Below are 25,773 nucleotides of genomic sequence, written 5' to 3'. Positions count from 1 at the left end.
TCGACTACGCTTCTCTTTCTCCTGGTGGGACAGTAGTGCCTCCCAATTTACCCCTGTCCACCAGCAGCCATAGCAATACCGAAACCCGATGTGTTAGATCATCAGAAGGGGGGGGGCATTACGCTGCAGATCGGGCATCTCTTGCAGGCAGACCAGACGGACACCACTGTTTTGCAGCAGGCGAATTGCAATTGCATCGCGACACGAACCGGCATTAGCCACCACCACGCCGCGGCACGCACCAGAGCTCTCCCGCACTCGGATAAGCACACACACACACACACACACACACACACTCTGAAAATCGTAAAAAATAGACACATAGCAAAAACTAAAACCAAACTGCACTAAGACGTAAGCCCGCCAAGTTGGCCAGTAAACAAGCTGGCCGTGCCGTGTGGTACTTGAACGGTTGCAGTTGTGCATTAGGCGATCGTAGCTGGTCTGCAACCACCACCACCGGTCGTTATTAATATCGAGAGTGTGCAAGCTTTGATCCCGGCCAGCTGCACCGTGCCAGCGTTGTTGGTGCATGCAGTCTTGAAATCACTTTCACCCGACCAGGACATCGCGCGAACGGAGCAGCGGTTAGAGTTAGAGTGCTTCTTATTTACGGGCGGCCCAAATGGTGAACGTGTGCCGTATTGTGCCGTGTAGTGTGCAAATCGCAAGCAATAGTTGTAAAAATTGCAGTTTTAGGCAGCATAACGTAGTACAGCAAGTGTGTTGTGTGGGTTTAGTGTGAATCTAATAGAAGCATTCTTAACAAGAGAAGATCTCCGCTATCTTCTAAAGTGAGCATTTGTGTCGTGGTAAGAGGTGAATTTGGTTAAAAAAAACGAATCAGAGCTTAAAGTTTTACGTCATTTGTTTGATTGTGAATCCCTCTGTGAATGGAACCAGCTCGTTTGCTGTGCCGTTCTGTAACGCGAGTGGTGGCGTGGTGGTGGTGAATATCTTCTGCCCTCTGCCCCATACCGTGCCGTGCAATGGTGACCGTTCCAATCCGGATCGGTCGGTTACGTGAACGTCGTATCTCGGTGCTGGCGCGTTGGAGTGGTGTACTGCTGCTGCTGCACCTGGCGACGGGCGACGAGGATGCAGCGCGACTGTCGCCATTTCCGGGCAGGCACATCGGCGTGCCAGATCACGGTGGGCCAGCTTACGCAACGTATCACACGCAATCGGCTCCCTCGGAGGTGGTGGAATTGACCGGAACTCATCGCCATGGCAGTGCTGCCGCTACCCTGGATCAGCGGCTCGATCCCAACCAGGCCGATCTGGTGCTGCCGAACTACGAAACGTCCTCGGTGCGTTCGGCGGCCGGTCTGCCGCCGGTGTACAAGTACACGGACAACGTGTTCCGGGTGCCGAAACGGAAGGCGAAAACATCGCACCCGGAACCGATGCCCAGAAAGTCCCACTCGAACCGGTCCGTCGGAACCGGTCGGGCGCCGCAGCACCAGGCCGCCGATGTGGCATGGTCGTCATCCTCCACGGCAGCAGCGGTGGCGTATGCGCCCGGCAGTGCAGCGGCACTGGTTGGGAATCACCGTCCGGCGGTGCGGTGGTTGAGCGAGGAAAGCACCCTGTTCCAGCTGTTCACCGGTCTGTTCGATCATAGCAATTGGAACATCCTCGAGCTGAAGGCGCGCGTCAGCGAACAGTGTGCGGCCCACGTGGGCCTGTACTTGCGCGATCTACGCCGCCAGCGAGGCTGGGCGTTGAAGGGTAAGTTTTAAAAGGTTCCATGCGCAGCAGGGATAAGAATTACGCAATTGAAGTCGCCAACCAGTGTGTGCGAGGTATCATGAGGGCTGTAGAGTTTACGCGATGGAGGAATCGATGCTATCCCTTGCAGCAATGCACGACAGAGGGACATTGCTGACGAGCTGAATGGTGTGAAAATATGAAAAGTCTGATTGTGGTGGTTCACGGAGGCCATGCTCTCCCGTACGTACGGTCTGTTTTGCCCATTTCATAATCCATGTACAATGATGTGTGAGTGTGTATGGCAGGCAATGACCCAGGAGGGTGGCTTGAAATGGCCCCTGGTGGAGCACGTATTATGCGGTCGATTTATTATGTTTAGCCACTCCCTGAGTGGACCTCAATGCACAACGCAAACGAGGTTCATTTCACACCGTGATTGATAGATACGGCCATAGATAGACTTCATGGCTGCTGGAGTTTCCGCAGACAAAGAAAACGCGAACGTCAATTGAAATTCCTTCCAATGACAGCGTTCCGCTACTTGTCAAATGGCATCGTGCATCGTTTTGTCCACTTTGTCATCTTTGTGAGCGATCTATTGCTAAATAAATTATTTTGAGTCACACAGAACGGGACCCGATCCATCAAACTCTGGCGACTGTGTTGTGTAGGCATTCGTACCTTATGTTGATATTAGGTCGGTAAGGGAAAGAACTCGTGTAACGAGAACTGATTATGTGTGTGAGTAATTATGGTTTTCAGCGCTCTCCCTCCGTCTCTCAACCTGCCTTTCGTTGTAGCTTTTTGGTGCTGCAACATCGGGGCGGAAGAAACGTTGCTGGTAACGGGATCCTAAATGGGAGATGATCGATGATGCATTGTGGCAGTGAGGGGCACAGAAGGTGCCGTTCTAATTAATGAATCGTCTAATCATACAACAACATACGCGATTCGGAGAACCACTTCCGGCTGCGTACCTTGCATTGGTTAAAAAAAACTCGGTTTTATGGTTTATTGGCTGTTTTGTTTAGTTTATTTTATTTTCAAACATTCTAGTTACCTTTGTGAGCAGTTTTAATGAAAGATACTGTAACGAAATGTGTTTAAAATTGCATAGAACTTAAATGCATATTATAAGACTACTTCTTGATTGTGGAATTCTTTGAGCTTGTTGCTTAATGTAAATTACAAATATCTTGAAATTAAACTGAAAATACTGATTATACTGATACCGAAAATACAGTGAAAATCATACTGATGTCTCAGATTATTCTTCACATTATTTGTGATAAGAAAAAAATGTGCACAATACAACATTTGTTATCTCCATTTAAATGATTTTGAAGCAGCTCTTTCTTGCCATTAGTCTTGAGCAAAATTATAGTGATAATATGCTATACATTTGAAGAATGAACAACAGCATTATTTAGCTTTGATTCATGTTCAGCTATATTTTCTTAGAAGAAATAATTACTGAAAGCGTAATGTGTTCCCCTCTTTTTCATATCATGTTGTGTTACTTTTACGAAATCCCCATGGCAGTAAAAGATTTTTTTGTTATTTGTATATGCTGGCTAGACCATAACTTAAGCATGTTTGCTGAATCATGGAACCATGCGGGAAAGAGATTTTCTTCCAAACTTTGGGACAAAAAAGATCAATTACTTAACATGTAGGTCAAGAGATTTGTGTGTATGTGTATGTGTGTGTGTGTGGACGCGTTCGCATTCAGGGTTCGTAATCACAAAGTACGTACTATACGTTTAACCGAGAAGCAGGAAAGCAAAAAAGCCAACCCTCAGCATAATTGAGATTAAGTTCTGAATTGGTGGTTAGGGATGCGAGCATTTTTTTACTTCTTCTTCTATTTAGCCCCATCGTTTTGCTAGTTAGTCTGTCCTCTTATCTGAACCTCGTTTACGGTGACCTGGTGTAACAATCTTTTCAAACAGCAAGTTAAAAAAAATGAATTTAACAAGTATAGCGTTTGGTCGAGTGCAATTGGTTCTAAATTTAGCTTCTATTATTTTTAAATTAATCCAAAATATCCGTTGCACAATTAAAAGTGAGCTTTTTTTTGGTATCTTTCATTCGCTCGATTGTTCTCGGGGGGATTTTTTTTCTTGTTCGGTTTGGTGTCCAACCTACCCAACCCAACTTCGACATGCAGATTAGTGGTAACGGTTCTGTCGATGCGCTGCCGCCGCCGCTGTCCGAGAAGAATGAGCTCCGCCTGAAAAGCCCAACCCCATAGTGGCGGTAACAACGGCGCAAACCGGCTGTCTAATGAGAAAGCAGCTCGGCTTTTTGTCTTGTCCCGCGGGACCCATAAGTGCCGAGGTCCGAAGCGGTTGATGCTGTCCAATTAGAGTGCGATTGATCGGGATGTAAAATTGGTTGGATGGTTTTTTTGAGGATGCTTTTGTATGTACGCCTCGTTGGCGCTTTTCTTCCGCTTCTGCTCGGAACGAAAAATTCTGACCATTTTGACCCGTTCGAATGAGCGGGGTGAGGCTGAGGATGTTTCACAGTTTGCCGCCTTTTTTTCCGTTTCACCCGTTCGGCTGAAAGTCGCATGATGAGGTAATGCACGCTCACACCTTTCAGCAGCTCGTGTGCACTACTTTCTGCTTCCCGCCAGTGGTTGGTAAGGTCTTTTTTTTGCCGCGCTTGAAAGCGGTAATAATTGGTACACAGTTACGCACCGGTGGCTTCATTTGTACGCACTTTGTTTTTTCCTCCCTGTCCCGCGGGGCGCCGGCGCTTTTTGTTTTTTCGCCCCCCATCCCGGGGTGTTGCTTTCTTCTTGCGGTTCTTGATGTTCTAGGGCTAGCGAGTTGGTACGGCGAAGGAGAGCTTGGAAGGCTTAAAGGCCGATTCCAATTGGCAGACACATACGTGTACAGAGTGTCCCGACAGGGCGCTGTGGTTGTTGTTGTTGTTTTTTTATTTGGGTAGGACAGGCGTTATGCGCGTACGGTTGTTATGTATGGCGCGATCCAACCTGATGCCCGCTTTTAGTAATGCCGCGCGCTAATAGAACACGCTGTTCAGCCTTGTGCAATTATCTGACAGCGTACCCTATCCTCGCAGCGGCAAATGGGTGGGTATCGATGGTCAACCCGTTGAAGGGGGTGAGTACATGAAATAATAACGATAATAAATGCAGCAACACTAGAACGGTATCGCGCGTGAGCGAAATTGGAGGAGCTTCAATTAGTTGAACGGTAGTTTTAACGCTTCGATAGCGCACGAGTATGTGTGTGTGTTGGCAGTGCATAATGGTGATGTTGTGGGTATTGTTTTTGCATAAAAAGTAACATGATCATAACGATAACGTGATGGGTGTGATAGGTGTTAATTGCTAAATTGTAATTTGCTAGCACCACAATCGAATGCGGCGATGGAACGACTTCATTTGCAAACCGCGTACCGAGAAGCCAAAATGAGCCATAAATGCAGATGATTATCGTGTAATTGAGTTGTTTCTAATTTGGTTGTGTCAAGTGTAGCTAATCGGCTAAAAATTGGTGTTGAAAGGCTCTATCACAATGTTGATTGCGAAAACACAGATAACGTTCAGTACAGTGAATCATTACAATGCAAGATTTGTATGAGCGATTCTGATTTTTCATGTAGGCATCCTATATCTTTAATTTTCACTGATTTTTTTAAAATAAAAAATACAAACAAGTTAATACTGAAGTTTAGCCGGTCTCGTAGTTCAGTCGTCAACTCGTACGACTTAACAGCATGCCCGTCATGGGTTCAATCCCCAAATAGACCGCGCCGCCATACGTAGGATTGACTATCCTGCTATGGGGGGGATTCAATTAGTCACTGAAGGCCAAGCCCACAAGTGGGTACAGGCAGGCCTTGACCGACATCGGTTGTTGAGCCAAAGAAGAAGAAGAAATACTGAAGTATTACTACGCACAGGTTTGATTAATCAACATTTTTTAGATGTTAATTCCAAGATTGCACACAATATAGGGAAAATGTGCAATAATCGTAATAATAACCACACAAAGATGACAAATTTAATTTAGTAGCGTGGTGTGTATTAAGGTAAATAAAGAAAAATGCAAGGAATTTGAATGAGTCTTATGCTTTCAAATTTATTTGTTATTATTTTCCGGTTATTTCCAGAACATAGTACTCGTTATGAACGTGTTGATTGTATTTTTAATAATATATGTACACAACTTATATATACCATACTTACGAACCTCAAATGGCCCTTGATGAAAGCTTTCAGTGCTCATTGAATATTATAAGGCGAAAGCCGGTTAGTCGTTTCCGTGGATTATCACGAGGCTCTATGTTTAAATACTAATTTCAACTAGATCATGTGCTACAATTCTTTTCATATTATTCAAAAAACCTATGTTATCTGAATTACAAAATATATGCTGCTATGGCAAGCTATTACCGACCTCGATTGTTTCGCTAAATAAGAAGCAGAAGATGTATCACACCTTGAAACCAAATAATGGCCCAAACCACCTCTAAAGAGCATTCTATCATTATGTAATCTTTTCGCTGAGTTTTGTTATTATCTTTGAAAACCAATTAATTATAATTATTATTCCATTCCTTATCATTCTCTTCCCTAACAGCGAGCGATTCCAGCGGCCGGTACGGTGGGCAATACTTCTTCGGCAACGAGTTCTGGATGGGTTCGCTCACGTTCTGCGACGAGGTGAACCGTGTGCTGCGGCTCACCCCGATGCCACCGGGCGCCCGCCAGCTGGAGATGCGGTTTTTTGTCGCCAAAATTTCGGTCCAGCTCGAAGCATTGCTCTCCACACAGGTAAACCCTCCATACAGGACATGTAGCCCTGTGTTGTTGTTGTGCGTAATGCGCGTTTCGTGCTCGTTTCAGTCCAGCTCGATCCTGCTGGGCCAGTGTCTGCCCAAGTCCTGCACGATAGACGACATCTCGGAGCTGCTGCGCAGCGATCCAATGCTGAGCCTGCTGAACAACAGCACCCTGAACGTGGTGGCTACCGGCGGGACTGCTGTGAGCGCGCTCACCATCGCCCACGTGCGTCCCGTCCCTGGCAGCTACAATCTGTGGAGCGATCCGAAAGTGTTTGCACTGTTGTACGTAACTATATTGTGCCTTTCAATGTCTATTAATATCCTAACCATGCCTGGGACCGGGATGTTTCCCCGGGTTCGACGAGCACGGTGATACGGCGCTATACAGACCGCCATGATTCGGATGTGCGGCAAGCATAGACGCACGCACGGCTGGGGCGGTGCTAAAGCAGTAATAAATTTCATTAATAATTAAGTTGCCTATTTTCAGCACGGTCCTAACGGTGATGGGCGCGGTCATAGTGTACGCGTCCTGCGGTACCGGTGTGGATGGCAAGCCGAAGGCAGCACGGTACTCGAAGAAGGCGCACGGTCCGCCGCTTGGGGCCGAGGGGAACCACCACATCAAGCGGGAGCGCGGTGACGGCGGTGGCCGCATGGGAGATGCGCTCGAGATGCACAAAATCAACGTGGAAAGCAACAACAATGTGGCGGGCGGTATTAGGCAGCAGGCACCGGCTGCTGCGGACGGCGTGCTGTACAAGGATCGCAAGGAAACACGTTGTAAGTGCTTGTACAAGTGATGTTATATGAGCCGATCGAACGCCCCCCGGGGAGCGTGTGTACGGGTGCTGTAGTTTGGTTGGTTTTAGGCTAGTGAGCAAAAGTTTTGGGAAACTAAGTTGTACGTGTTCAGCCGGTATCGTAACAAACGGTGGAAAAAGGAAGTTGAAGGGCTTGCAGTTTTGTTTAGTAACTTTTCTCGAACTTTGGAGCGAGCTGTTTGTGCGACCTTTCAATCGAAACTAAATTAAATTAACTAATTCAAACTAAAGTTTTCTTTCCCTGCTCTAACAATCTGTTTACTATCGAACAACAACAAGGAATAGAAAATAATGCCGAAAATACAAAAAAAAAAAATCGTTAAATATTTAATTCAGAGAAGTGAATGCCACAGCTATACTTTTTTTTCTACCAATGATTTAACCTCTGATTTCAAAGGTTACGTAACAGGAGGAGCATTGAAGTTCGCACTGTAGGTTCATCGTTGCACCGTTACTTGCCGTTGCATATTTCATAGCTCTTCTTTTCTTTGTTGTTTTCACACAGTCTCACTGCACGACATCCTGGCCTGCTTCGATGTGGGACCGAATGCGGCCTCCATCCTGTCGGTGGAACGTGCCAACGAGGTAAGGCTTACTGAATGCTGCGGCCGTGTGTCACCTAAATGGAATGAAATGGAGTGCGAAGGAAGCACAGTAACGGATACGCTCCGTGCGAGAGCAGCAAGCGTACAACGAGCCCTCACTTACCCGACTGGCCATTCTGCCATCGGAGTTGATTGTGCAAGAAGCAGCAGGAGCAATTGTCTTGCCAGCAGCAAAAGCGAAAGCGGATAGAATCTTTCATGGATCCTTACTGGAATGCTAATTCCATTACGACGAGGCGCTGTGCAAACAGAATCAAATGAGATTTAAAGCTTTGTGTGTGTGTATTTGTTTGTGTGAGAGCGGTCAATATACAGCTGATGAATGATTGGTAGTCGAACCAAAGCGCTGCGTAAATCCGATCAATACCGCACCCCTATTGATCGGTGGGGTTGTAGCACGAGCTTCATGTCGGTTAGAAATGGGATGAATAGCTTCTGCCCTCTGCTCGCTAGACGAACGAGACGAACATTATGCTGCGGGGCGGATCAGAATGATGCAAATGTTACATCCATGCTCGGTGTGTACCACGAATCGTTCAATGTTTGATTTGTGTGCTGCTGCTGCTGCTACCCACAACCTTTTGGTCTGAACCTGGTTGGTCATTAATGCTGACCCATGCTGAAGACGGCCAGTTTTCGGTCGTTTCACTTTTCTTTTCTCCTGCTCCCATTTTGGAACCATTTCCACCCTAACGGTGGTACCCAGTGACGAATGGTTCACCGAGACCCATTGATGGACCATTTCGATAATAAAAACCGTTTTGTTTCTTCGGAAAAGGCAATCAATCGAATGTACTCGTAGAATCGGTTGGTTTTCGAATATAAATGATACCCCTGGGGCAGCAACCACCCCTGATAAAGGCCATGGAAGGCGAACCCGCACCGTAATCGATTGAAAAGCATGGTTCGAACATTCCACGGAGGTGTCCCTTTTTTTTGAAAGCTAGAAATGTTCATCGTATGTATCCATCTTTCACATTAGGATTCGCTGACGTGTGTGCATGGTTTGCGGCTTTACTCCCTGCTGTGGACCGTGCTCGTCCACACCTATCTGCAGTTGTTTGCCGTGTCGGAAAATCGAGTAAGTATCAATGCTGCATAACAACGGAATCAAATCTCTGTTGCCGACCATACCGAGAGCTGGACCTAATACCTAATTGCGTTTCTGTCTCTGATTCCAGTTCGGGCGCAAGATTGCAGAACGTTCCTTCCTGTATCAGCTCGTCGGCAATGCATCCTTCTCGGTCGACACGTTCTTCTTCATTAGCGGCCTGTTGATCGTGTACCTGTATCTCAAATCGGTGTCGAAATCGGGCCAACCGACCACGGGCAAGCAGGCGGAAGAACGGACCAGCCCAGCTGCTGCCGCCGGTACCGGGACCCGGGAGCCATCGACGGGCGGTGCACACCGAGATGCAACCCTTGGGGGAGCGACGCGTAAAGCTGGCCTTTCGATCTTATACCGTTACCTGCGGCTAACTCCCGTCTACTGGTTTACGATTGTGACGAACGAAATCATCCTAAAGTAGGTTTAGTCCTCTTGTTTCAACCCCGTTCCGGTTCCTCCTTCCCTTTTAGATTGTGGTTATTTCGGATTCGCTACAGAGCAGGCTTCGGGCAGCCATTTTCCCTTTATGCATCCGCCTGTCATGGTAATGACGATCCAATTCCCCAGCCGACCAAAATGTCTTAATCCTCCCGGGCATTGGGTCAGCAGGGCTTCGATCGTCTACGCTCCAGATAGCGTGGAGTCGCCCTCGCACGAAAGGCCATTGGGGAGACCGTTGTTGTCTTCGATTTTCAACCATCGAGCCCGTGCAGTGCAGAACACGTGTAAAAGCTCGTCGATGGCTGATGATTTCCTTTCGTTCCCCTGTTTCTAGATGGACGTACGATCGATCCGTATTCACGCCCGGCATCATCGATCACATTACCTGCGATCGGTTCTGGTGGCGCAACATTCTCTACGTCAACAACTGGTTCCCGTTCACTGAGATGTGCATGATCTGGTCCTGGTACCTGGCGAACGATATGCAGTTCTACGTCATCGCGATCGTGCTGCTGATGATTTCCTCCAGGTAAGCAAGCACCACGCACCTTGCCGCCGGCAGTGGAATGCTGCTGCTGCCTCGTACCACTACGGCCTGCGGCAGGTTTTGTGCCTATTTTTGGAACGTGCCCTCGCAATCCACCGTCCCGTCCACTGCTGGTCCATTTCTACGCGACAGAACTGGGTGCACTTGACGATTGAATGGACCTATTTTTGTGCCTTCATGTCTCTGCTATTGCCTTTCTTTCTACGTCTACGGCGTGTAGAAATTTCCGCCTCGCCGCCGGTCTGCTGTTCCTGTGCCTGGGCGGATCGTGGCTGCTGTCGATCTACTTCTCGCTGCACTATCGCTACACGTACAAGGTGGCGGATCCGTTCGAATCGTTCGACATTCTGTACGACAAACCGTGGCAGCGTATCGGACCGTACATCGTCGGTGAGTTTGCTGTCCAGCTTCGGTCACCCGACCTTTTACATCCGATGACAAGCTAATGTTCTGCCGTGCCGGTTTGGCCGTTTCGAACTCCCCCCCCCCCCCCCATTGACAGGCATGATAACGGGCTACATTTTACACCGGCGTCCAAATGCACCGAGGATCGTGCCACCGTTGCGGCTGCTGCTGTGGACCATTTCCACCGGGACGCTGATTGCGCTGATCTTTGGCGTGTGGAACGGTGAGCTAAGCGTACACTGGACGGCTTGGTATGTCAGCGTTGGACACACGGGTAAGTGAGACACATTTTGGAGTCGAAGTGGAAAGTGGCAATGTGTAACTATTATGGCTTTGTTGTTTTTTTTTTTTAAATGCTACAATTGTGGCATGTGCGAAGGCGTAATCGTTTGAAGGGTTGAAGGGTTTCCGTTAATTTGCATCTCAGAAAAGTACATTCAGTACATTCTTTTACAAGTTACAGCGGTAGTTACTCACCAAGTAATCGAGGTCATATTTTGAAATTATCTGTTATTTACAGTGTTTTTTTTCTACTGTGTTTTTATCTGTTTGTTGTCGGTTATATGTTTTGAAATTTTGATGTTTAAGTGGTTTTTTAAGACGCATTTTATTTTATGCATCAAACGAAAAGTAATTTAATTTCCCAATTTAAACATATTGTCTCTCTTTAAATTCAAGTCTCTTTACAACTCTTTTCATGGTTTTCCTATAACTCTATGCATAAAACCTTGGGGAAAATCAAGGATTTAATGTTTTGAAAACGTATGAAAATTCTCATAAAATTCTCTGGGTTGGATAAAAATTGGTTTATAAACTGGTTGGATGGAGAAAACATAATATTAACTACATCCAACACCTCATTTCCACTTATCTTTTAATCATAATATAAGAAAGGAATGAGCTCCTAAATTTTAAAAAAATAATCCGCGTAAAAGCGCTAATGTAGTTCATCATTGTTGGTTGACATTTAAACAGGGCAGAATGATGCAATCATGGAAAATGAGTTATGCTGGGAGTTACATTGATTGATGGAAGCGGTTAATTATTAAAAAACACAGAAAAACATGTTGTCCACTGTGTATACTCGTTTTTGCAGAGGTATTGAAACCTCACACACACACACACACACACACACACTTAACAAATGAAACATACTCCGGTAGCGAATCTGTGCTGGTGTTATCGATCATTAATTTATAATCGATATATTGAGTAATGTAGCACAGGATTTGACTTGTGTGTCGGTCAAACCTGATTGGCTTACAAGTCGATTTCGATACACGCCTGCAGAGAGGGGTATGATGTCATTAAAATCAGTCGAATAATAAGCTTCATGTTTCATTTCCACATTGGCTTGATGAATAAATAATTAGGTGTTGTGGATTTTTATCGGCACAACATATACCGGAAAATGGAAAATGGAAAATGTGCGGTAATGAGTCCAAAACGTCACGTCGGGGAGAGTTAAATTAAATCCACTAGTTGTCAGAATGTCACACAACAGTAGTGCCGCTGTTAACATTGTTTCAAAGCACATTTCTATCATGAACATTGTTAACGAGCGTACGCAAAAAGTTGGCCACCGTAATCAGCGTCAACATTGAGCACAGCTTTCAATTGTTCCCGAGAATATTCATCATTCATCCCGGTGCGAGGGGGTGGTAAAGTTCTGCTTCACATAGAACAGCGCACACCATTGCGGTGTTTTCTCCCGAGATGTGTGCCAGTTTGGATGACAATCCGTGAACTGTTCCGCTAGAGGGCAAATCGGGCCCTCTTCTCCCTACGGGAATGGCAAACGCGCGTCCGTCGCAGTAGCGCACATTCCAACAACTTCAGCCTTCTGTTCTAATGAAACTCTTTACCGTCCACGCTTACACCATTGAAATGCAAATGTTGCCGTCCGCTGTTCCTGGCGTTCGCACTAGTGTGCGTCCAAAAGGGTGAATAGTTGGACGGGCTTGGGATATTGGACACCAGCGAACAATCGTGAGCCAGCAGTCACACTTCGCTGTGGAGTGGAGGCTCATTATCCATCACGGGTCCACCGGAGACAAAGAAGCAAAAAGAAAAAGCTTCTCTGCTTCCTATTCCATCCTGTTGCCTTTCAGCAGAAACAAAGCATCCAACGCGTCGTCCCTCGAAAGACGCTTCGTGTGTAAGCTGAAGCCAGGTGGATTCGAGTGGCGATACAAATGATGATAATTTGCACTTCAAACGCTGATGGATGCTGGCGTACCGTGTTGGTGGGTGCCGGGAGGCCACCCCGAACCCTCAGGAAGTGTGAAATGGCTGGTAGGAGAAAATTTTCGGTACAGCAACTAGAAATTACCTGTGCATTCCTTTTTTTGTGTGAAATCGTCCGAAACTGGGGAAAAAACCTACCCGATGCCTTCTTCGAACTACTCAACCGTCAAGAGTCGCCAAGATTCGTGCGGTGTGTGGACGTATGTACCATGAGCTGGAGAGCTTGTTGACACTGATTTGTGTTGCCAAAATGTACAGTGGAAAAGTCGGTGAATGAAACCAAAATGCTTCAAGTCGAAGTGCATCCGGAGCAAGTGGACGTTTCCCTTCCCATGGCTGTACTCTCGCTCGAGTTGATGTTCAATTTCCTTCAGTAACTTATTTAAAGCTATACGTCGACCCTCTCTTCTCTGCGTTTCCTCTACGAGCCATGAAGCATACACTTTACTCTCAACATTCAACAACGGGTAGGTGTAGATAGGACGGGGGTGGTCACTTCCAGTGTGGTGCGTTTTCGCTTTCCGTGTCGTGAATCAAAAAATGAAAAAAAAAGAAAAAAGGGAAACGCTTTGAGCAACGCCCCGTCCGTCCTACCTTCTGCCTTCGACAAGCTGACATTAGAAGCGACCGAATCGACTAATTGAAGTGCTGCTCAAAATTGTACACCTTCGTTGCTGGGTCCGGCCCTGTGAGGCTGGGTTCAACGTCACGGAAGGGACGGAAGGGGAAGAGTGGATCATCATCCCCAGCAGAAGAAAGCCAAACCGAACCGAAGTGAGGTAGTGTGGAATGGAATCCGAGGAAGCGGTAGGGAAAAAAGTGAATCTTCGTTCCGTTTCCGATCGATTTGATTCGTCAAAAACGGCTATCTGGCATTAGTCTGACCATTTCCTTGGGTAAAATTTCGTTCCCCCCCTGGTAACTCCCAAGGGCCTGTGCGCGCGTGTGTGCACTGTTCAATTTGAAACGATTGATGATGACCATAAGTGCAAAAGTGTAGGGCAGCAGTACACACGCTGTATCGCTACCGCACGTCCAAAGGGGTTTGAGCAATGCGAAGGAGCGTGATGATGACTTTCATTCTGGACGGTTGGGAAATCGAGCTGACGTTGTTTGGGTGGGATAGAGATGGGTAACATCAAGAAAACCCTAGAAAAGCGATGGAGACATTACGGTGAGTGTGTGATAGTTCAGTACAGTGGGTTTCTCTTCCCAGATTGGATGTAGAGGGAAGGAGAGATAAAGAGAGAGAGCAATAAGCTCGGGCTTTGTAGTGCATTATTGACAACTTATCGGACAGTACTTGTTGAAAATGGCAAAAGCAGTAGTTGATTTCACATTCTTTCTGCCAGTCTTAAAGTGTTGGCGTGGATTGTAAGTAACGCCTTTTGCTGAAACACTTTCTCGAAAGTCCCGAAGCTACCCTATCATCTCTATTATTCATTTACCTATGTGTCAAAAAAAGAGACTCCGTTCCCTGTTTAAAAATACACCACCACAGAAGCACAAAGTAACGCTCCATCCCATTTTCCGGAAGGACCTGGTTGCTTGGATTCGATTCGACGATAGACATCTTTCAATGGCTTCAATCAAAACACGAGCTCCGAAGACGGTGAAGAAATGTGTCCCGTCAGCTGAAAGTTGGTAGGTTGAGCTTTCCAACTTGGCACAAGACCTTGGGGTTGATGGGAACCTTATCAATCCCCCCTTTTCCCCGTCGTCGAAAGCTATTCATGCTTTGAATTGAAAACATCTTCACTTGTACCGTTACTGGTGCAAGTTAGTTTTCCACCCCTTGCGCGCGCGTACACGCCTCACGCAGGGCAATACAATAAATTTCCATTTTCTAAATTTTGGTGCTTGGGAGGAGAAACCCAAACAAAACGTAAAAAGCCATCCACAATTACCGTTGACCCAATCCGAAAGAATTCAATTTGCTGCGACCTGTCAGCCTACTACGCGCCACCACAGCCACACCGTTAGCGACGTCAAAGAAAACAATTGTCGCCTTGCCGCTCTTGAGCGTTGAGTGTTGGAGGGAGAGAAAATGGCGAAAAAACAATTACCATCATCATCACATTTCCTCCTGTGCCCGCTCGATAGGCTCCTGGAACCGTTCCAACGCAGCTTTCCAATGCGTAACCACATGGAGGCGGACGAAGAAGCACCCGTGAGATATGGGGCAAACTAACACCTGGGGACATCTCCCGATTCGGTTTGTTGGTTTTCCCTTTTTCTCTGGATTTGATGGTGTCTTAATTGAACGTGACCACGATGAAGTTTGGGCGCTGCATGTTCTGCAGGAGTGTCCCTGCAGGGACGGTTAATTAGTCACCGGCAATCCGGATTGTATTGCATCAGGGGGGTCTCTGGCTTTGACATTCCACTTTTCTGTTGTTCCACGAATGTTGAAGTAATGTCGTTGCCCGTTGTACCCGTGTCCCCTGTGCCGGGGGGACTGGAATCATTCTCGAAAGTAGTATTACCTTGTGGAGATGGTGAAAGGCAAAAGTTTTGATTGAGATTTACTGCTAGCGCCAGGGAAAAATGTTCACCTCTGTGTGGCAAAGTTGGGCCAGCTCTGCTGTTCGTGGGCGAAAGGCAAACATTAGCTTGTTTGTTACTCGCCAAAGGTTCTTGACAAAGTTGCTAAAGTTGCATGAGATTCAAGATTCGCGTTCGAAACTTTTCCATCCATCCAAGCGGCGCTTGATCGGCCCCACTTCAGGCAAACACGGTTTGTTAGTAAAACTACCGATTCAGTTTCCGCTTCCGGAAATGGCATTGTTGCCGCTGCTTGCTGCTGCCCAAGCAGTTCCAACCGATCGATATGCGACTCTCCCGAAATGTAATCGCATTAATTTCAACCGCTTTCGAATTATTCATGTGTAACAGCTGCAGTAATCAAGTAATCGGTTGGTGGTTGGGAGACCGTCCTCTTGCCGCTTCTCGCATCTTGGTTGCGATGGCAGCGAACCCTCTTGCTCGGAAAGTTCGTTCGATTGTCCTTGCCGGTCTCTGCTGGTAAGCAAAACGAACATCTCTGAGCAGCTCGTTCGTACACGCATTTTAAGTTTGTTTATTATCGTTGACGGAAAAATCAATAATTGAATCGCCGCGCTTTGTTATCGGTGTTTGCAAGGCGTACCCGCACACAGCAAGGCACACACCGCCACCATCCCCCACTCACTGCAAACTCTCGTATAAATCTATTTTTGACCAAAAGCATCTTCCCTTTTCCATGCGCTCGCAATGATGATGGTAAACGTTTCGGTGGAAACGCTCTTCTCCATTTTCCCACAGCCTGGGGTTTGGCGCTGATGTGGATCACGCTGTCCTGCTGCTGGGGCTACTCGCCCTTTGTGAACGGGCTGCTCTCGTACCGGGGATTCTTCCCGCTGAGCCGGCTCGCCTACTGCACCTACCTGATCCATCCGGTCGTCATGATGGCTACCTCGTTCCAGCTCGAGGCACCGATGCACCTGCAGCACGTCATCATCGTAAGTAACCCAATGCCATCTCACCCCCCCCCCACCCCACAATCGGTAGTCCCAAAAAAAAGGGGAGCAGGGTCACTGAAAATTCCAAATTTCACTCCCAAACCAATCATCCGGTGGGATACAATTTTCCGGTCACCCGTTCAAAATTGATTGCTTTTCAATTCTATTGTTTCGTGCTTAGAGGATGACCTCCTCCCAACCCCTTTCGAGTGTCCACGATTTTAATCATGTTTTTCTCCCACTCATTCTCTCTCATTCTCTCTCTGTCTACATTTTCGGGTGTTTTTTTCTTTTTCTTGTTCACTGTCATTTTATCTGCAGATCACGGCCTTCTTCGGTAATGCGGTCATCTCGTTTCTGATCGCGTTCGGAATGTCACTAATGTTCGAAGCGCCAGTCATTAAGCTGTTAAAGCTGTTCTTCCAGAAAGCACAGTGAAACAGTCTTTCCCAAATGAAAGACTCGCAGACACCGACAGACAGACAAATAGACAGACCGAAAATCCAATCGCACGCGTACGCGTGACGCGCGTGTCCACTCAAACAAACTGACCCTATTTAGCTGGAGTACAGTTTTCACGGTCATCTCAAGAAGCGGCCGCGTGTGCCCAAATCGCGACCCGGGGAAGCTGGAAAACATAAAAACCAATCGCAGTCGACCATGGAGAAAGTGAGTCGCTCGAGAGCGCGTGTGGTGGGAGCCGGGAAAAGAGTGTAAGAGAGAGAGTGTGAGAGAGAGAGAGAGAGAGAGAGAGAGAGAGAGAGAGAGACAGCCGTGGTGTGATGGTGCGTGGTTGGAAAAATTGCTATCGTGTGCAATCGAGAGAGGAAACACTTCTGCGGCATGTGATCGGTATTTCAAGCTCGGCATCATCATCATCAGCATACACATCATCATCATCAACATCATCAGCGACCTAGCAGCATCATCTCCAGCGTTGAGTGTATTTTACGGAGGCGCGTGTCAAAGACTGATCGGGAAAATTTGTGTTTTTCTTTTGCTTTGTACATTGTTTCGCTTGCTCCAATCCTGCCCGGCGCCAGTCTCGACCTTCTTTACCCTCCCCGTGCATCTTGTTTATGTGTTTGTTGCCATCTTTAATTTGGCTGTTTATTTATGGCGCTTTCCGTGCTCTGTGTTTCCTTTTTTCCGAACAAACTTTTAATCGTATCAATCCATACTTCTGCTCACCAAAACAATGGCATCGGAAAACAGATAGCTGTTGACACGCGGAAGTGGGCCGTAAAGAGGGGGGGGGGGGGGAAAATAACATGCGTAACGTGCAAATTGTGTTCCGATTGGAATTGGAATTGGAGACGTGAATTTTGCGTTGTTATTGCTGTTGTGTGTTGCGCCAAACCATGCGCCATTGGTAATTGACATTGTAAATGTGTGACTACCACACCGTGTTTTAGTGTGTTCCAGGACAAGTGCAGACCATCCCGGTGCGTACAATACCAACTAACACGTAACGTTTAGGTTAGAATGTTTCATTGGATAGTTTTTATGTGTGATGTAAGCTGTAGAGTAACGGTAACAATAAACAACCTTTTCAACAAAATATTTTTGTGTTTGGTTTTCATTTCACTATGTTATTGAGTCATTTTGTGGCTAGCTTGTGTGATTGGTCGGAGTGACAACAGAGCAGAATCAGTTCATCTAAGACGAATCTACCCAATAATCTGAACAAGCCTTTAAGCTACTTCCTGCAATACTTACCATCCAATACAGTACAAAAAACACACACGACAACCGAAAGCAACTTTACACAAATCACATACCTTTATTTGTCTCTGTATCTCGTCACTGTGCGATAACGCAATGAGGGATGGGTGGTTTTGAGGAGGCTTTGTTGTATTGAGGAATTGATAATGGGGATGAACGCAATCTCTATGGTTGATATCGAACAATTATGATCAAAAAGTGCAGGAGAATGAAAAAACAAAACAATCAAAAATGGAAAACAGAAGCATTCGATATGTTTCAGTTTGTTTTGTCCTTTTTCCGTTGTTTTGCTGGGAGGGCGCAGTATAGTTGTGGATGGATAGTTTTGTTTTACATTTCGTTTCTCTAAATTATAACCCAAGGGCTCTAGTATGCTAGTTTTGTGCATCCAGTTCTACCGTAACACAGAAGCAGAGTCGGGCAGGTTGGTTGGAACTTGGAGTACCATTACGTCCTGCCTGCCTTTTCGCTTATGTTGGTGCTTTTATGTTGTATATTCAAACAAGATCAAATTTCTAAACACAAACCAAACCAACCACCTTGCTGCCAAATACCTACACCAATAACAACAACCGTCCCGAAAGTGTGAGAAACTTTTCGTCTTTCACCTGTAAATTCATACTTCGTAGCCACTCGTTATCATTGCCGGGTAGGTGTAGCGTGTTGAGGATGTTGTTTCCATTAAGGATAATTTGCACATCCACTGGATGGTGTATAAAAGCTCTCACGGGGAGTTTCGTATTTTTTGTTTCTGTTGTACGCTATAGAACGATGATATAGTATCGTTCGGTCTGCAGGGGAGGAGCGTTATATGAAAGTCCAAAAGTTTCGTAGCAACTTCTCACAAACTCCTGATATGCTTCTGAATTGGAATGGTGTATAGTTTTGTGCGAGTGTCTTCCGACTTTAATATATGAGTGTTACTGTGTGTTTTTTTTCGTCGGATTGTTTTGTCAGGATACTATCGGGAGCAGCAGTGACAGGACAGCTTCACATAAATATCTACCCATTATAATTCTACCACTTTGGAGGACTTTGATGGAGCGAGATGTATTGATGAGTTTTTAAAGCATTCAAAAGTTTAGGTTTGGAATAAAGTCATTCCATACCGTTCACAGCTGGGTTTCTGGAAAAGGTAAGGTCGTTAGGATTCGGTATGTGTGTGAGTATGTGTGTTACTGAGCCCTAACTTCTTCTACTAGTACACCACTACTCTCAGCTAGGCTGTTTGAAGAAGGCTGTTTAAGGGGGTAGATGGGGGGAAAAAGAGTGTGGTTCTTATACACCGGTACCACCGTAATACGCCGGTTATATATGCTACGCCCAATTAGCTTGCCTAATATATTCTAGCCATCTAACACTACACCTCACGGTTGTCTTACTTTTAAAGCGTTCGAGGATTGTTACACGTTGCAGGATGGATGAAGATCTTGGTGATTGTGCACTACACCATCATCGTACACAGTTGCGATATGAGGGATGTGGCTGGAAGTGGGTAAACTTTCTAAAAACATTGAGTTCTATTTGTTCATCCCTAAAAACACTACAGCTACCCTGGATGGTTGAAGCCGTTAGATGATATGCTGGCGACGGCAAACGGGAGGCGCTGACTGCATGAGCCCCACTGTGTGAGCATGCTCTCGCTTCGATGGCTCTAGCGACGCTCCCATCGGTCAGATCCTTAATGTTGGAGAGATTGGAGGGGGAAAAAGTGAAGAACATATCTTTAATATATAGCGCACGCAGCACAAAACTTTCTCAACGATTCAACAAACTCACCGGCGCATGGAAAGATGAGCATATTCAACTTTCGTTATACTATTAATGGATGGTTTTGGCGGGAAGGTGTGGTTGGTGTATGTGGATGAAGAACCGCGTGATAATGCACATTCACTAAGGACACAGCCAAACAGGGGTGGATTGGGGAGAAGAGGAGATGTGTACGTTAGCCACACCATTATGCCAGTGTAGACGCCGTGACCTTCAGCTACACTTCCACCGAACAGAACGTCTCTTCAAGGATCGTGTCCAGCTCCAGCGAGGGTATGCTGTGGCTTATACTTCTCTCAGAACACAAACTGACAGCTCGCGGGGCATTGTAATCTATATCAGAAATATAATCAACAAAGAGAGGGAGAGCGAGAGAGCGAGAGAGAGAGAGAGAGCGAGAAAAAGGGAAAATGTCAGGAGAGATGAAAGGGGATTAGTTAGTATAAGCTTAACAGCAATAAATGGAACCGTGGTAGTAATTATAGGAGAAGAAGTAATAACAGTGGAAGAAACAGTAGAATTAGTAGTAAAAGTAGCAAAAGCAGCAAGAGTAGTAGTAGTGGCAGTGGCAATAGTAGTGGTAGTAGTAGCACCGTTACGAGCTATTTTCGTCTACTCTCTTCTTTTCCCAGTATATACACAATATCTAAGCACTAGCGTTAAGCATGTCTAGCTGGGGAAATTGTTCCTCTAAACGCACTACAATACCACTTGCTTAAGAGCGAAATTGAAGTTAGATTATCGTTGAAAAAGATGGCAAGCTAGCGAATGTGTGTGAGTGTGTGTATACATGTATATGTGTGGAATAAATTAAGAAATGTGTGGTTAGATGTAATTGAAGTCGTGAGGTGTAAGCACGCAGTAAATGTGAAAGAAAGCAGCGAACCAGATGCGATGCTACAGCTATAGTGCTGTGCTGGCGCGAAGCTTTAATCGATAATTGTGGCATAATTGCAAAGGAAGCAGCATTGAATGGCACCGAACGCTATATTTGTCGAAGTTAATTATTTATTTAATTCTCTCTAATATGTAGTGCAAGCCAGCAGCGAGCGAATTGGAGTAGCGAGAGTTTTGCAGTTTTACTTGTACATTGTCATTGAACAGGTGTTGGGAAGTACAGTGAGGATCTGATGCCAACTATTGGCTGTTGATTTAAATATTTTCTGACACCTTTCACGCAAGCGTTCTATTTCCCATTTGTCCAGCGTTCGTACTTAATTGAATTTGTGTCACTTACCAATAATCACATTGCCACATCAAACAAGTTTCACTCAGCGTGAGTGTGCCCTCGTGAATGTATTTGCAATCAGCACATTCCTAAATCAGTGCAATGATTCAGATGGCATCACCACAAAGGAGAGAAAAACAGGAGGGCAGAGGAGCGCTTTTTGTCGAACGACTAATGAAATGGTTTTCCATTTCGCGGAACTTTTACTCGATTCCGATGCGACGCAGTTGCAACACCGAAAACGTATCGAAACGGGCATTGCTTCGTATATTGTGCACAGTTGCGAATCGTGTTTTGGCAAATGGTGGTTTGATTTATCTTCCTTTCCTGTATGCCGTTATCGTAATTAATCAATAAATTAGACTGATGGCAATCGATTGATCGAACTCTGTTGCTTCAAAGCGAATGATTTGGCGGTTATCGTTTATGGATGCTGTTTGCACTGTGCCGTCCATTAAGGGAAGCTTTGCTGCCCAGTGCCATTTAATAAAGCAATTTGAGCGAGAAATGAAAGCTTCACTGCAAATAGTGTAGCATCAAAGCGATCAAAGTGGAAATATTTCAGCAAATATTTGTTCAAAATGCTGACCATTGTTGCATGCTGACTAAATCAAATTGACCGAATACAGGCTCCATTGCTCTATAGCTTAGTAGCTTCAATATATTTCTAGATGGCTATTAATCCAATCAAATGCCAATTCATCGAAAGTGCAGTGAGTGTAAAAGGTTAAACGCGTCAGGGGAGCAAAGGAATTTGAAACTTCAACAAGCATTAAAGTATCGCCATACTACGTTTAAACGCACACACAAAAAAAAAAAAAGATATTCAAAAAAGGGACGAAGGGATCAATAAACGTTTCCTTCGGAGAGTGAAAAAAGGATTGTCGAGCCCAAAAAAATAAAAAAAGATAAATAACAGGTCAAGCAGTCGCAGAAAGGTCAGGAAATTAACCCACCATTAACTGTTCCCGTCGGGCGGGTAATTATGTGACCGTACAAACGAAAATTAAACGAAAAAATAAGAAAGAAAAAAAATACACTCCCGGGAAAGCCTGTAAATGGTGGCTAAGAGATATAATAAAAGCGAATACGCGAATACGTTCACTCCAATCTACACGTTGGCGGCAATCGCGTACCGTCCCAACAACGGAAGGGTTTGCGTTTTACTACCGAAACCACATCCTATCAACAACAACCAAGTGCGATTGGGTGAGATAAATAAATAATGAAACGTAAATACTGTGCAACATTGCAAAACTTAAACTAACTGTTTTACGGTAAAAAATAAATAAACTCCCAACTCTTCAACCACCCGGCACCATTAAAATGTGCGGGCGGTCATACTTTTTAATCTCATTTGCTCGCCCACTGACGCTGTGGGCCGGTCAGGTGTGTGTGTGTGTTCCTTCCGCCAAGGTGCTTCAATTAATCCTTATTTTGTTTTAACGCGTCTCGCGTTGGCGAACCCTTTTGAAGCGTGAAGCGGAAGGAAAGTGTGGGGCGTGAAAGAAAGGAGTGGAGGTGACAGGAATCCTATTACGGCATAAATAACTCAACCGCTCGTGTGTCCGGCAAGCGCCTGAAGTAACGCCGCTCAAATTACAGCTTGCAAAAGGCAAGAAGAGCGAACAAGAACGCACACGAAAAAGGGTAAGGGAAAAGCGGAGATCGGGGCGAAAATTGGAACGGAAGGCTGTTGGGTTGAACTAAACAACGAGGATGAAACGATCCTCACAATTTATTACAAAAAAGAAAAAAGAAATACCATAATAAACATTGCATCCGGCAGACGATGGGCGGGTTAAATTAGAAGCAGCCTGAAAGTAGCGCCCCGGTGGCAACAGGCGTAAGTAACGCTTAGGGTTATGACACCGAGGCTCGTAATGAAGCCCACAAAACCGCCCAAGGTGACGTCGTGTTAGAACAAAAAACACAAACTTCAAGAGTTCAGCCGGGTGTCACACAAGACAATGCACAATAGGGACGTTGTTCGGGAATGTTTAAAGACAATCTTAGCAGGCAGGCAGGCAGCAGCAGTAGCAACAGGACTTGCTCCTGCTAGTAGGCCAGATTCACTGTATTCCCTTGGTGGACGTTGAAAAGCAAGTAATCCAAGATGGCTGTAATCAACGGTTAGCGAACAGTCGGTCCATTCATCCTTCCATGGACCAAGAAGGATGCAAGAAGGCGTTTACATGTGTGATGATGATGATGATAGAAGGAAGCATTCTCCAACATAAAAAGAGGGAATCATCAAACCGACCAAGAACGTCTCAAAGATGATTCCTCGCTGATGACACGCCTCTCGAATGGATGATGAAACCTGAACGAACGGTGACGACGGTATTTGGGGAAAGTTTTGTTGTTGTTGTTGTTGTTGTGATTAGATGGTATTAGCGTGAACAGAGTAGCGTGATAGTAGCGGGCAGCGTGGTTAGTCACCACCACCAGAAGCACAGAGTGTTGCTTATATCTACGTGTCAACTCACTGAACCTATGTATGGCATTAATTCGCACCAGACTGACTGCGTGATCCTGTAGGTCGATGTTGCGGCGCCGGTCCCGGTCCCTCGCCAGCTTGGCCCGCCGCCGCAGGCAGCATATCACCAGCAGCGCCAGGATGGGGAAGCCAATGATGCAGGACACAATCGGTATGATCACCGTCTCCGGGGACACTGCCGCGTTTGACGGGCGGGACACATTGAAGCGAAACGAAACAGCCAGCATTAGATGGTTCAGTTAGATGTTGGTAAACGTAATCGAGTGGCATAATGTACAGAACGTGGTGGCCAGGCATCCAGGGCAGGCTTACCAGTGGGATAGATGACTATGGTGGGTCGCTTCGTGTTTTCATTTGTAGCGAAGCCTTTCGAAATGGTGACGGACGGGGGGAGGCACGTGGCGCTATGCTGGCAGACGCGTCGCTGTTCACAACAGCACGGTAGATTACTGTGTGTTGTTGGAATGGCCACTGGCCAGACAGCATCGAGCGCTCATTGCTCCACGAATGGAGGGCCGGTGTTTTATGAAGGAACAAGTTTCACGAAGAGGGGAGTGGGGAGAAAATTCGTTGATTGGATTCTCGAACGCACGGACACACACACACACACACAGCCGCTTTCGATCCGTTTTGGGCAAAGCTTTTGGCCTGTGCTTGTGGTTACAATACAAATCTACACAAACCGAACCAAATAGTCTGACTGACGATGGCGTGTTGATGGGACTTTGTGCCGTGACGGAGAACCGACACAATTCCTGTATCCTGTGTGGCTGTGTGTGAGTGGCTGTGGAGGTTTGGAAGAATTTAATATCGACCCGCCATCGACACGCGCGTGTTTCGGTGTAGTTTTTGCACAAATTCCTTAATTTTTATTGACGTGCACAACCCACCGGTCGGTTCACGGCTCCGCAGCACCAAAACTCTTACACACTCTTAATCCCGTTCCGTTTGCGAATGTTGAATTATGCAAAACGAGCTGCTGCTCCAAACATTCAAACACCACTTCACTCACAAAGAGCACCCCCGTATCCGCACACACTAGCTTCCCTCTTTTTGTGTGTGTGTGTGCGCTACCGAAAATAGTACAATCGATTGAACGAGGGAAAGAATGCGAAAGCACTTTCTTCTCGACGGTCTCGATGACAAAACGGTCGCGAAAAACGGGGACAGAGCCCACCACACAGGAGAGCGATTTTGCCAGAATCAATTAAAGCGATCCTTTTACAGCGCCATTCCTTTCGGCCAACGCTCCCGGTCCCGGCAAAAACACTTGGTGTGTGCGTCCTCCGCGCTGATCTACTTATTCCGGCACGCAAACACTTATCCACGGCACGTGTTACTTGAGCGCGTGTTACGGAGCGCGATGGCACAGGCAAGGGAAGTTTGTTTGTTTTGCCGGATGCTCTTTTGCACACTGTCACTTCACTTTCACCGGCACCACACACACACAACCTGTCGTCGAGACGTTAAGTACCCTTTTTTAACCCGACAACGGTGCCGACAACCGACTGTTGGCGGCGGGAAAACGCAATCGGCTGTTGCTACTGCTGCTACTGCTGCAGGACAAATTACACCGGAACCGCTGGACGGTTGAGTCGCTACTACTACCAAGCAGTGCGTAGTGCTTCCGTTGCGAACGGTATGACGCTGGCGAAAGCTCTCGAATAAGACTTTCGGGAAGCTTTCGGACGACTTGGTCTTCGATCAGGGAAGAAAGGGACGTGTTCGTGTTCGGCATTCGGGTCCGGTTTACCGGCCGACCGCGGTTAGGTTTGGTGCATGCGCACGACGCCCCTCGGGACGCCGATTCCCCTTTTTAGCAGGATCGGTCCTTTTCAGGAACGGTAAGAACGGATAGAAGGAAGTACGCGGAACAAAACAGGCACGAACCGAGTAATACAGTACGAAGCGTAGCTGGTGCTGGCAGGCCTGCTTCATCATTTGTCTAGCGAATCTTTTAACAAACCGGAAACCAGGAACAAAAAGCGGTAGAGCAATAACCTTCCTGTGAGTGCCACTCTTTCTCTTTCTCTCGTGGTGTCGAATTTCCGTGTTTCCCGAGGGAATGTAGGTGCTTTTTTGTTGCTAGCGGTGGCGTTTGTTTTCTTCTCATCCTCCTTTGAATGCTCCGCGTGTTTATTGAGATGTGAATGTGATGCGATGCTGTAGCTGGCAGAACCTGTAAAAATCGTTGCCGACCTTTGGGAGACTGGGACAATCGAATCGACCCGCGCGCAGACGTGTCCTTCCTTCAAGGCAAGGTAGGAGGCTTGTGTGGAAAGCCGTACGTCCGGTCGGGTTCGATCGGTGAGCGTTGCATTGGGAAAAAGGTGAAA

At 46.4% G+C, this 25,773-nt stretch overlaps 1 protein-coding gene and 1 long non-coding RNA gene across 3 annotated transcripts; one reads left to right on the top strand and one right to left on the bottom strand.

Annotated features, from left to right (window-relative positions):
- Positions 1-271: 271 nt before the first annotated feature.
- Positions 272-17,775, top strand: LOC1272943 (O-acyltransferase like protein). Its single transcript, XM_061647632.1, has 12 exons — positions 272-1,731; positions 6,333-6,526; positions 6,599-6,819; positions 7,028-7,320; positions 7,867-7,946; positions 8,949-9,047; positions 9,148-9,491; positions 9,850-10,044; positions 10,283-10,452; positions 10,565-10,741; positions 16,018-16,214; positions 16,536-17,775. Exons 1-12 carry the CDS (start codon positions 990-992, stop codon positions 16,650-16,652), a joined length of 2,829 nt encoding a protein of 942 aa, XP_061503616.1. The 5' UTR covers positions 272-989; the 3' UTR covers positions 16,653-17,775.
- Positions 17,776-17,973: 198 nt separating this feature from the next.
- On the bottom strand, positions 17,974-25,092 carry LOC133391719 (uncharacterized). Of its 2 annotated transcripts, none has more exons than XR_009765179.1 (4): positions 23,750-25,092; positions 23,427-23,612; positions 19,719-20,042; positions 17,974-19,619 (listed from the first exon to the last, which is right to left on the bottom strand). It is a non-coding gene; the product is annotated as an uncharacterized LOC133391719 (long non-coding RNA). The 2 variants fall into 2 exon arrangements; XR_009765178.1 differs by having other exon boundaries at positions 23,455-23,612; positions 23,750-25,086.
- Between the last annotated feature and the right edge of the window lie 681 nt (positions 25,093-25,773).

This window comes from Anopheles gambiae, chromosome 2 (genome assembly GCF_943734735.2).
Source record: "Anopheles gambiae chromosome 2, idAnoGambNW_F1_1, whole genome shotgun sequence".
NCBI lineage: Eukaryota > Metazoa > Arthropoda > Insecta > Diptera > Culicidae > Anopheles > Anopheles gambiae.
The sequence above is the reverse complement of the archived record's forward strand: the minus strand, read 5'-3'. Positions and strand labels throughout refer to the sequence as shown.